Here is a 12,858-nt window from a genome sequence, read left to right as displayed (position 1 = left end):
CTTTCTCAATTGGATCTGTGATAAAAAAAAATAAAAATCTAAATTATAGCTTATTCCTTATTATCCAACAGTAAAAAGGCTAGACCGGCAGGGGAGCCAGACTGGCTAGATTTTTTTGTGCGTTATTGTTACACGAGGGAATAATCTGGTTTCTTTAAAACCATCTGAAAATATTTCATCTTGCTTCAGCAGACTTGGGGGCTTAACCTTTCTGCTTATAATTATTGGAGATGATAGAAAACCAATCAGTATTTTGTGCATGTATCTTATCAGGCACTAAATAATATAGTCACAGTGGCTGATGCATGGCTGCTTTGTACCAATACATAATCCTGTTGCCCAGATGAAGCCCTGTCGTAATGGACGGGCAGAAATAAGGCGTTCAGTTCACATGAAGTTTTGTACTTGTGCTGTTAGCATCCAGGTGCTACGGCTGTGGAGAGCAGGAGCTGTGCTAGGTGCTGTGCTGCTCACAAAGTGATTTTTTTGGTCCACATCCACGGTGTTTGTTTCAGTGACAGAGGTGTGCTAGCTGTTTTACAGCGTGTTTTTTGTTCCAGATTATGTCTGTAGGAGAATGTGTATGTAAACATTGAACTCAGGTATGCCTCGGCAGATGTTGATGAAGGTGTGGTGCAGATCCCAGCCTCACAGCCGAGCATGAACTTCGCTCTTCACGTGCTGCCAGGCACCTGCGTAGCTGGGATAAGCTCTCATCTTTTTTCATTCTGCCTCTGATCTGCACTCGGTTTTCCCCGTGGTGTGCTCCTGGCCATTTTTCCTTCAGGAACTTATTTTATGCCCTGCTTTGCAATGGCTGAACACAAGCACGAGCTATGCCAAGGCTTAATGAACCCTCCTGGAAGGAGAAGCTGGCAGTCGGGGGCGTCTCTGACAATGCTGCTGAGATGAGGGAGGGGGGAATGCATACCGGCCTGTGCTCCGTGCCGCTGATGTACAAACATGTGCTTTGTTGAAGTGGGGAGCTGAGCTGCCTCCCGAGTTTTAACACCCAGTAGGGCTCCAGGGTTTCATGTGGCAGCTGCCTTGCTGATAAATATAGCTGACACACATCTCGAGCTAGAAATGCAACTACCCTCCGCCTGCCACCGCACTGTGCAAAGCCTCTCTCGTGTCTTGCTTGGCATCAGGCATTGGCTTGCTCCAAACGGCTTTTGTGTGAAGCTTAAAGCAGGCATCTCTCCCCCGCTTCGCATCGGAAACTTGAAATACTTTGCAGGGGAGCAGCACAGACCAAGGCTCGCTGGGCTGCTTTTCCCCTCGCCGAACCGAGAATAGAGCGCGACAACAGTTGCCTCCCACGGTCCTGGGCTGCCGTTTCATTTCCTGCCTGTATGCATCAATGACAAGATTGTCTGGAGTGGAAGGGAAATTCCTTTAATGAAAGCCACGGTGCACCTTTCCAGGCTCTTTCCGGTGTGTAGAAGCAATCTTAAATCCATGAAAGCAGACCGCCTGCCCTTTGTAACTTGGCTCGGTGAGCCCTTGCCTTGGTGACAGTGCCTCCAGGTGCCAAGTTGCTGCCGAAAGGGAGAGGTGGCATGCTGCACATCCAGGCTTGGGTTGCTCTAGTTTGCTGCGTGCACACGATAGCAGAGGAGCTAGGGAGGTGACAGCAGTGCACCTGGTTATCAGCCATCGGTGGCACGAAAATGCTTTTTTTGGACCGTCTCAAATAAATACATGCAAGAGATTTTGCTTGGAGAGAACTTTTGTACTTTTAGTGGCTGTTGCTCCTTAGGGTTTTTTTTTTGTTTTCTTTTTTAACAAAGGTTTTAGCCAAGCAAAAAATCCCATCTGTACAGCTTTTTTATTAAAAGATAAAAAAGGAGAAGTTCATAGGAGTTAGCATTAAGTCACGGTCCGTAGCAATCTAAGGTATTCACTGGCTGGGGACTCTCTCTGTTTATTTCAAATACCCCTTTATCATTTTGTTGAAAGAGCGGTGTTCTCTGTAAAGCTCTGCCAATTGAAAAAAGAATCAGATAATGAAGACTGATGCTGCACTGATGACAGCCCTTCAGATCCTCAATAGGATTTCTCCAAAATCAAAAGACTTTTTTGTTTTATTGTCACACTTGTGGCTTAAAAAATAATTAAATTTAATCTTCTAGGTCTCGAACGAAAATGAAAATTTAAAAACAGGCCCCCCACATGCAGGAAAAGGACAAAGCAAATGCAAATATCCAGTAGGTGTTAAAGAAAATTTTGTAAATTATAAATGAAAATATCGTATTTACAGTGGGTGCTGAGCATATGCGCTTTACAAAGACTACATTATTGCTCTCAGCAAGTGTGACTGGTCTTTGTGTGTGCCTGCAGTGTTTGTCGCAAGGGAATTAAAGTCAACGTATTTATACACTTGTATAAATGTTGCTTTCATTTACTGGTTTGGCACCAGTTGTTTTTGAATCCTTTGGAAATGTACTGTCTTTTCCATGTAAATGCCACTCCAGCAAAATACTTAGACATGTATGTGACTGCACATGCTGCAAGTTGAGCCTCTGCTTAGATATTTGCTGAAGCGGAGCTGCTGTTTCCTTCCCTGCAAGAAGGAAAGGCTCTCCAGACTGCCAGCAGGCTGTGTTTGGTACCGTATTAGCTACCTCCAAGAAGCTGTGAATGCTGCAGCGAAATGTGGCAGCTGTTCCTCAGCGCTTGGGAACGGGGAGCTCCAACAACCCTTACCTGAAACACCGCGGTGTTGGAGGGGCACGTTTTGCCTTCAGCTCTGTGCTAGCTGCCTGTTGTGTCATCCCGGCAGGTCAGTGCACTGCTGCAACTTGGCTAACTTGGCTTTCCCGTCTGCAGAGGGGCTGTGGTGCCACATGCACCTCCAGCGTGCCACTAGGTTGGGGGGTCACCTGCCCGGCAGTGCGGGACATAGCTGCCCGCTGTGGCACAGCAGCCTGCTCAACTTTTCTATGTATTCCGCTCTCTGATGTCAGGCTGTAACTGATTAGGACCAAACCAGGTATTTTCCCCTAAAAGTGTTCCCACCAGCAACTGAGGCTCCCCCCTGCCCTGCTGGGGAGATGCTGGCTGCTCCCTGGGCGCACATCCTTGTGCGTTGCTGGGCTGGGATGAGATAAAGTTCTCCTCTCCTCCGTGGTGATGGCAGCAGTAGTTCTGCTTTGTATTTTGGCATCTGTTTTATACCTTTTAAAATTTTGAACAAATTTGTTGTTGATCGCAGTGGGAGCCAGATAAATAAAATATATTGGGAGATATTTGTACTGTAACTAAAGCACTGAATTTCTATAGGGAGAGCGTAGCAAATGACAACTTTGTCACAGTACGTGGAAGAGTGGAAATTAGGCTTTGCATTTTTACCCGATCTTTAAGCAGGCTGAACTCAGTGCTTCCTTCTGGGGACAGGTAAAGGGAGATGCTCGGAGGCCCCGGCGGGGAGCCAGTCCGGCTGGGGGAAGCACGCAACAGTTCCTTCAGATGAGCTGTTAAATCTGAAATGCTATAACTTGGTTAATCCTTTTCTGGATTCCTTTTGACAAACTCCTAAATTTTCAAAGAGTTACACAGGATTTAGCCCCATGCCAGCTTTAATGTGAATTGTGTGGCTAAAATTCCATGCAGTTCTTTGAAAATTTCAGAGCCGGTGCTTTTCACAAGATCGACAACTGTTTTATTTCTCTTGACAGAGTATGTGGAGTGAACAAACACTGCCATTTGTAGAGAAATCTTTTTGGTCTCTCAGTCTCTATAGCACCTTTAATCTGAGACTCAAAGAGCTGTGTAAGAATGGAAAGTCCCACAGTACCTGCAAAAGTTAAATGCAGTGTGCATTACCTTCATTTTCTAGAGTGGAAAACTTGGGCTTTTTTAGGTTATCTTTTTCCCTTCTTAGATTCACACAGTAAGCGAATGGCAATGCTGGAGGACAAGACGGAAAGCCATTTTGACTAACGAGTAATCTTGGTTCACCAGCCTTTGTGAAAGTAAGGAACAGAAACCATCAGTTGGCTGCATTTATTTATGAAGTGGCCGTAGTTAACATCAGCTGCTTCAAATCAGTCGGAAGCCAGGTGAGGTTGAACCCTCCAACCCCATTCCCAGCAGCAGCCACAGAGGCAGTACCAGTGATCTGCACTGGAGCTGCTCCCATCTCCAGCCTGATGTCTCGCCAATTTCTATTTATCCAAAGAGCCAGGGCTTGCTTACGCTACCAAGTTTCATTCAAGGCATCTCAAAACATTGCCCAAAGTTGGGTCCAAAGCTCGTGTGACAGGAAGGTAAAGCACAACTAATGTTTCTCATTCTTTCTGCTCCTCTTGTCTTATGTGTGTGTTTGAAATGGGGTTTGGCTCTTTCTCCAGAAGTATGCCACAGATTGCAATTCTCATTTTTAAGTTTATTTCTGCTCTTGACTTAAAAACTGAATTAACAAACAATTGATTATCAGTTTTAAAATGCAAAAACACCATCTGGTCTTTGAGATGTGCTAAATTGCTGGGGGGCGGGAGGGGCAGGAATGATAAATCTGAAGGATTGCCACAAGTGGCACAGGAAAGGTTCCTGTGCGAAATTCCTGCTGCTCGTAACCCCTAACACCCAGAGACGAGATTTGAAACGTGATCCTCCATCCGCATACCTCTGAAGCTCAGAGGGGCTGTGGTTACGGGGTGCTGCAGCATTTCTGCCCACAACACCAATGTGACAGCATCCCCACGCCATGCAACGAGGGAAAACCAAAGCACCTCGCTGGGGGCTGTGCTACACCAGCTCAGCCGTGCAAGGGGGACCCTAAAGCAGCCAAAGCAGCAGGGAGCAGGGGCTGTTCCCTCTGGTGCTTTGCTACCCGAGGCCCCCAGGTTCTCCCTGGTGCCACGTGCTGCACGGATGCCGACAGGCCTTCACAACCCGGAGGGCCATAGCCTGAGCTCAGCCTCGCTCTTGGAGCAGGAACAGACTGGTTTTTCCATCGTTCTGTGGCTCCTGGCTGCCTCCCATGAGAGACAGGTCACAGCGAGTCTCAAGAATGAGTGGCTGCTTGTCAGTGGGATGTGTCACTTCGGGAGCAACCTTGTCATGTAATGCCAACAATTATATCAGCTATATTTGTGGGTCAGGTCAACCTTCATCAGACCTTTCTCTCCTCTCCCCTTCCCTTGCTCCTGCTACCACTCCCATATTAGCGAGCTGCTGTCTCTCGCTGCCTGCAAGTTGAGCCCTCGCTGATTTAATACAGCTTTCAATCACTGCCAATGGGGCTCACGCTTCAATATCATAACTGCTAAACACACTGTGACAAATAATCTGAGGCTAAGCTTCCAGGACAGAGGAAATCGTTTTCCTCTTGAAATTAAAGTTGATGCATAATGGAATGCAATAAGATGTTTCCAGCAGGAACACAGCCAGTTTTAGTGCATCTCGAGTCCCTTTTTGTCTGCTGAACGAGACGTTGCAGGTTACGGAAGTCATTTCCTAGAGTTCAGGATTTGCAATTTGCATTCTATAATCTCCCGGTCATTTAGCAGCAGATAATTTGTCATGGTTTGTTTTAGCTATTGTGATATTGATATTTATTATGCAAATTGTATTTCCTACTACTTATTGTTCTGCACCCTATGAATACTTAAATTATTATAAACCTTTTTACTTAATATGGGTTGTCTTCCAATTTGATGTTTGAGCAGCAGTAGGTCATAATGCACAATATTGTACAAAGGGGTCTAAAACATGTAATTAAAAATAGACAAACAAGATAATCTGGTGCCTGATGACACAGAGGCAAATGGAGCCTCTATGCAAAGTCTCTCAAGCCCAAGCTGTTTACCAGTGCTAAAGTCCTTCTGGAGGGAAGGGAATTTAGCGTCGTGGACAAAGACAAACGCTTTCTTCTAAACGGGAGGATAAATCCGGCTTAGTCGCACAATCGTGATGAGCAGGGTAGCCTGAAACTCCGTGTACGTGGCACTTGCCATCTCTCCAGGGCGAAGATGCTTGGCAGCCCGGGAGGGGCACGGGGCACGGCTCCGGGGTGGGGGCAGGCTGCGGGTGGGGGCTCCCCCCAGCCCTGCGCTGGGACCCAACGCCCGCCCGGAGCCGTTTCAGCTGCGGGCTCAGCAGGGACGTGCTGATAAAGTTGGGCTGAGAACTCACCAGCGCCCAGCTTAGCGCGGAATAACCCTGCTAGCGGCGGCAGCACCACCCGACGGCCCCTCCGCCCCCCCCCCGGCACTGCCCGTGAAGGCCCGCGGTGCTTCAGCAGCGGAGGCTGGGGCCCGGCTCCCCTTCCCCGGGCGCTCCGAGCCCGCTGCGGGGTGCCGAGACCCCCAGGGGGGCGGCCGTCGGGTAGCGGGTACCGGGCAGGGGGTAACGGGTCCCGGGGCTGCCGGTCCGGGGGCTGCCGCCGGGTTCTCTCCGTGCTCGCCGGGGCTCGCCCGGCCTCGCCGCGCCTCTCCCGCGGCCGCTGGGAGGCTCAACATCGCCTCCAGCGGCCCGGCTGCCGGCTCCGGCCGCGGCGGCCCCCGGGGGGGCGCGGGTGGGCGACACGCGGCGGGGCGGGGCCGCGACACGCGTGGGGTGCGCGACGCGGGGGTCGGCGAGGGTGGGCGGCCGCGGAGTGTGTGTGCGGGGGGGCTCCCACGCGTGTCGCGGCCCCACCCACGCGTGTCGCGACACCCCCACGCATATCGCGACGCCCCCCCACGCGTGTCGCGAGCGTCGCCGCCCACTCCCCACCGCTGCTTTCCCTTCCCATCCCCGAAGTGGAGTGAGGGGGGGTGGGTCCCGCCCTCCTCCCGTTTTTCCGCCGCTGGGGGGGGGGGCACCGGGCCGCGTCCCCCCCCCTCTCTTCCCTTCCGCCCCCCCCGTCGGGGCGGAGCGAGGCCGTGGCGCTGCCCCTCCCCGCGCCGTGACGCGGCCGCATCTCATTAGCGGTGCGCGCGGTCGCTAGGTGCCGGCCGGGGCGCAGAGCCGAGCAGGTGCCGGCGATGGCGGCTCGCGCCCAGCCCCGCGGCCCCGCGCCCCGCCGCGCCCCCCCGGGCCGCCTCCTGCCGCTGCCGCCGCTCCTGCTGCTGCTCTCAGCCGCCGCCGTCATCCCCAGAGGTAGGGCGCGCACCGGACCCCCCCCTTCTCCCCCCTTCATCCCCTCCACCACCAAAACCCCCCCCCGGGGCTGGACCCGGTGCGCACCGTCCGCGGGGGGGCGCCGCGGGGCTGCGGGGCGGGTGGGGGGCAGCGGGCGCCCCGTCGGTCCGGCCGTCTGTTTGTCCGTCCAGCGAGAGGGGGGGGGGGGGGAACGGCGCCGTGTGGAGGCTCCCGCAGGGTGCGGGCGGTGCCCGCGGAGCCGCCCCCCGGGGGCTCGGAGCGGTGGTGGCGGCGCCCCCGGGGCTGCCCGCTCCGCCGGGGGGCGTTGGGCGGCGCGGGGCGGGCGCGGCGGTGGCGGCGGCTCGGTGCCGGTTTCCATGGCAGCGGCTGCTGGCCGCGGGGGGGGCTCGCCGGGCGGCCGCCGACCTGTTGGCAGCGGCGTGCAACTCCGTCTTTCCTTCCGTCCGTCCGTCTGTCTGTCCGCCCCGTCCCGGCGGCTTTGGGCTGAGCGGGCGGCACCGGAGCGGGGCTGCCCCGGAGCCCCGAGCCCCCGCTGCCCCAGGGGAAGCCCATCCTGGCCCGGTCCGACCCGGTCCTTTGCAGCAGGGCCGTGCCGGTGCCCGTCGGGGCAGCCCGTCGGGGCCGCCCGGTGCCCGCACAAGGCTCCATTTAGCGGCTGCCGCGCCGAGCGGAGCTGGCGTGCCTTGCCCGGGACCAGGCGGCGGAACAAGCGAGCCATTGAGCGATCTGTTGCGTTTCGCTGATACGGAGAAGGATGGGGGGGGGGGGCGGGCAGCGCGGCCGAACAAAGAGCTTTATTCACGGCCGCGCTCTGCCCGCTCCCGCCGCCGGGGGCTCAGCCCGACGGGGGGCACCGCTGCGGGCCCCGGGGGTCGGCCCCGTCCCCGCGATTTTCTCCGTTCCGGCTGCCCTGCGGCCCCCGGGGTGGAAAGGAGCCGTCGGTGGCAGCCCCTTTTTATTAGGAGCTGGGGAAACACTTGTGTCGCTCCGGCACGGCTCGGCAGCAGCCGCCCAGATGTTTATGTGATTAACGCGCTGTCCTCGTAGTTTTTTCGGAGGGCTTGCGCGGAGGTGGGTTTGGTGGGATCTGCGCTCGGTTCAGCTCCATACGCAGGGAATCGTCTGTCGGTCTGACCTGTGGAGAGCTTCCACTTCGACCAGCCTGAAATAAAAACAAAAGCCCTGCTGGGGGATAACTCCGCTCGCTCTTTGTGTTGCCATCTGCCTCCCAACATCTTCCCTCGCGTTTCAAATCGTTTTTAAGGGCTGCTTTTAGCAGGGGCTCGTGCGGTGTCACAGCAGCACGAGCCTGGTAGCTGGAGCCCCGCTGCTGGCCGTAGCAGCCCCGCTTCAGCCCGTTGGAGCCGTTGGGAAGGAGCGAGCCGGGGCTGGGTGCTGCAGCTCGATGCCGGTGCCTGACGTGTGCGCTTGATGTTTGCCGATAGCGAAAGGCACCGCACGGTACGAACCGAGATGGTGATGCTGTTGGTAGAAGATAACTATCTGGTGATGCCAGTGCTCTGTCGCGAATAAAGGATAACATCCTAAAAGTCCTGCTTTAATGTATTTCAGACAAAACTTAACGCTGAAGACTTCTGGCTTTTTTTTTTTTTTTTTTGATATTTCCTTCCGTTTCTCCCCTGTCTTTTAAAAGCTACTAGTTTGTTAGCCTCAGTACTCCTGGAAGAGAAACCCAGCAGTGTGGCAGTCGGTGTCTGGCAGTGATTGCTGCCCGCTGTCGCCGTGTCTCCGTACCGCTTGCCACGCAAGAAACGCCAGCCTCATGCTGTACCGTGGTGCAGCAGCATCCTGCGAGCCGGAGCACACGTTGGAGTCTGCTGCCATCGCTTCCCTGCCCGCCTGGAGCTCGGGTGGTTGGGCTGGCGATAGGCAATGCTAGGACTCTGCTTAAACTGAGCTGGTACCTGGAGACGAATCCGTGCATTTCTGCAGCACCTTTTGATCTGATCGCGGTGCTTTACGGTGAATTAAACTTTGTAACACCCCTGCGAAGTAGGACGAGAGCTGAGGGGTGGTTTCGGCTAAGGCTGAGACGCAGTCAGCGCTGGAGCACGGCAGCTGCCTGGCGGCACACAGCCATGTTGCACAGCAGTTTAGAAAGAATAACTTCCCAGCCGAAGCCGCGGGAGGCGTTCAGAGGAGCGGTGCCAGCATTGCTCCGAAGCCCGGTCGTGGTGCTGGGTGCGACGGCTGTGCTGATACAAGGGTGCTGCGGGTGCGCCTCGGGACAAGCAGCGGTCACAACTGCGCGCTGCGGCATCTGCCAACGTGAAACAAGCCCCAAATGCAATAGGCCAGGGGAAGACCTTTGCTCCTTTGTAAATACGGAGTCAGTTTCTAAGGAGCTTTTGTGTGCAAGCAAGACAAAGCTGCTGATCTGCAACGGTTTTGCTGAGACTTGGCTGGGCGCTTTCATTGGAAAATACACTGACGTTCTGGTTGTGTTCTGCATGAAATGCAAACACTTGAGGAAAATTGCAAGGAAGAGGCTGGTAAATAAAGTAATCCATCTGGATTGCAGCTTGGGCTCATTTGTCTTGCATGTAGGCAGTTGGGCACAGGTTTATAAGCACGACAATCTGGCTGAGAAACCACTGCCAAGGAGCCTCCTGTGATTTCCAAGGATGGGAAGCCTCGCGGGGAGCCGGCTCTGCTCTGTGCAGGATCTACACACAAGAGGGGGCAGTTCCTCGCACCTTTGGCCCGATGGACACCTGTTGGGTTTATTGCTGGCAGCGCTGGATGTCACGATATGCACTGGACGTCGCGATATGCTTTGGCAAGAGCGGGGGCTGCTGGCGGTTCCCTCTGCAGAGGTGTCTGGGGTGCACCTGAGGCCGGGAGGAGGAGACGCGCTCCTCCTGTGCGCGCCCGTCCTTATCAGTCTCTGGTCTGTTGATGTTGCTTCGCTGTTTTCCTTGCTTGTATTTCACTCTGTCTCTTCTGGGTGTGTAAATAAAGAAGGCTTTGTAATCAAACAGCCCTGACTCAGTAACTGAAGATGGCTTGGCGTTGCTTCCTCAGGTCTGTGCCAGAGCCCAATGCGTGTTCGGGGGGGCAGAGGCGTGCGGACCGGGGCTCTGCCCCGTCGCCTGGCTGAGAAGGGATGGGTCGGCTTCCTCGCCCTCTGTCTGCCCGGGGCCACCCAGAATAAAGCGTTTGTTTTAGGCTAGGTCTGCTCTCTCTTTGAAATGACTGTTTAAATGCTCCTAATAACATGTTTGCTCAAAAACCTACTTTACAAAATAGCTTTCTGATATTGCATGTAGGCAGATTTTTCTGGCGTTTCTGTTCAGCGCCAGCTTTTCTAGAGATTATTGTCATAATTTTAAAAGGGATTTTAACAACTGGTGCCTTTTTTTTGACAGTGTAGCAGTACTCCTGTCTTGAATACAGGGGCTCTGCATATCCAAAAAAAATGAAGTTGCTTTCTGTGGTTCAGGGAGATATGATTTTAACAGACTTCAGAAGCTTTAAATGTAATGCAAGCTGTAAGTCTGCAGCATTCACTGCAGCTGGAATTCAGCCAGTAAGTAAATACTTATGCAGCGGTTTGAGAGTACAAGCAAAGCCGGACGTGTAATCTGTATCTCTTCTGAGAAATGGGATGCGACATTAAAAAAGTTGTATTTGTTCCTCTGAGGAATACTGTGTGCTGTTCTCTAGTGGCACAAACCCACTGGCATTAAATAAAGAGACTTTGTTTGGAAACCTGCAATGAAGAAGAGACCCTAGCTGGAATGTTGTAATTACGAGTGGTATGTACTTGTTTAAGTTTCATAAATCAGTTACTTCCCTGGCGATTTAATTGTATGCTGCAGCTAGCAGCTGCTGTTGTGGTTCACGGGAGCTCCACCACAGAGCTCTTTGAAGGTCGTCCAGTGCTGGCTTGGAAGCTTTGGTGCGCTTGGCTTCACGACCAGGCACCAGGGGAGAATGCTGGTGGAAGAGGCTATTTTTGCATGTCTGAAAAAAAGATACCGCGAGGCTTCAATCAAAAATGTAGTAATTGGAAGGGGAGTATTTCACAACAGCGCTTGGCGTCTGGGCTACGCGCTGGTGCGCGGTGTCTGGTCCACTGCTCCCAGCTCGTGGCTGGTCATGGTCGAGCCCTGCCCCTGCGTTTGGGTGCTTGGTTCCTTGGTTTGCAAGCGCAAAGAGCCCGAGTGCAAGTGATGCACGTGGCAGCTGGCTCCTCTTCTGATGTTTGTCTGCTCGTGAACAGAATCTGCCTGGTTTCTCTTGGCTTTTTTTTTCCCCCAGAATAAGCTTTTTTTCCCCATCTTTCCTCGTGTATTTGTTACCTGGTGATCTTGGTTTTCCTGTCGTGCTGCACATTGGGCTGCATCTTAAGTCTTTGTATGGCAAAGGAGTTAGCTGTTAGGGAGCTGTGCTAAGAGTGTGGATGGGACTTTGGAAATCGGACTTTGGGGTTAATCTCATTCATCTGTTCAGCGTGTATTATCGTGAGTGATAACAGTACCTGAACAGCAGCGTTGTCATAGTTGGTGTTTACCTGCTGAACGTGCCGAGTGGCTTTTCTGTTTTATTTAAAACACTTACCTGGGCTGTGCTAGGAACTCCTACTGGCCTGCATGGGTAGTTAGTTAAAATCAGTGACGGCCCTGTTTGGCCAGCATGATATTTCTACTCTACAGTTCAGTTTGAGTATGTTCTTCTGTAGTTTAAAATTTTGAGTAATAACATCAAACCCTAATGGATATCTCAAGGTGGTGCTACTATAACAACTGACACCCTGTTAAGATACTAGTATAGAGGTAAATGGTATTTAAAATGGTATTCAGGCACATCTCTGCTCAGAAATATAAAACTTTCAAGGGCTGTCTTAACATAAAAACTAAAGAGATTGTTCAGCATAAGTTTTTTTTTGTCACTGGAAATGCTTGCATATCTTGGTGTCTGTTGGCTGTCGTTCCTATCTGGAGGTGCTGTGTTGTTTTCTCTGGTTTATATTTTTACCTTCCTAGGGCATGTGTGGGTAGCTTCAGCCTCTGGGGATTGCAGTGCTGTGATCGGGAGTTGCATAAGCGGCTTTCCCAGTTCACAGGGCTTTCTCTGAAGGGTAGATGGAAATGGTGTTCATAGCCAGGGCTTGGCTTTTTTTGTAACTTCTAAAGCAGCAGCAGTTAATATTTCTGTGGGTTTTGCCAGATCACTGAAGTCGGTGTCAGCCCCTTCCCTCCTGTTAGTGACAATATGAGGGAAATGTAATTGTTGAGGAGACGATGGGCTCTGAGCTGTAGGAGATGACAGGCGTTCCTTTAAAATGCAGGTGTATGTTTGGCACTGCTGGGGAATAGTTGTGTTAGAAATGTGCTTTCCCTGCCAAGACCAGCTGTGAAGTGTTTGCCCTAAACAATTTATATTACTGGCCCGATTCTTCACTAGGACAGACAGCAAAAGTCCGTGGCTGGTACTACGTTTTCCAGACTCCTTGGTGAAGCAAAAGAAGCTTAATAGCAAAAAACTGTAGTTGAACGTTTTGCTCAAATGGTTTTCTCCGAGAAGGTTCAGGTACTGATTAGCTTACATGACAGTGAACTTCTCTTATCTCTTGTATGTTCAGCATCTTGAAAGTGAGGGAACTCTTTGAAAAATGCATTTGACAATTACATTAACAGTGTCTGGTGCCGTGTACAGGATTAAGCTGCCGGAGGGCACAGGCAAGCCCTCGCTGGCTTTTAGGGAGGGTGTGGGACTGTGCGGTTCGTTCCCTTTGGGTTT

General features: G+C 52.5%; 1 protein-coding gene across 2 annotated transcripts in view; it reads left to right on the top strand.

Annotated features, from left to right (window-relative positions):
* Positions 1 to 2,628: 2,628 nt before the first annotated feature.
* The window catches only part of CADM1 (cell adhesion molecule 1), a 178,043-nt gene continuing 167,813 nt past the window's right edge, over positions 2,629 to 12,858 (top strand). Inside the window, exon 1 of one of the 2 annotated variants that reach the window (XM_038167497.2) lies at positions 2,629 to 2,785. In XM_038167497.2, coding sequence (XP_038023425.1) covers positions 2,644 to 2,785 — 142 coding nt within the window. In that variant the 5' untranslated portion in view covers positions 2,629 to 2,643. Of the gene's footprint in view, positions 2,786 to 6,907; positions 7,090 to 12,858 lie in introns of those variants that run through there. The other variant, XM_038167499.2, reaches the window with a different exon arrangement.

The sequence above is a fragment of the Anas platyrhynchos genome, chromosome 25 (genome assembly GCF_047663525.1).
Source record: "Anas platyrhynchos isolate ZD024472 breed Pekin duck chromosome 25, IASCAAS_PekinDuck_T2T, whole genome shotgun sequence".
Taxonomy (NCBI): domain Eukaryota; kingdom Metazoa; phylum Chordata; class Aves; order Anseriformes; family Anatidae; genus Anas; species Anas platyrhynchos.
This window is presented reverse-complemented; position numbering and strand designations above follow the sequence as displayed.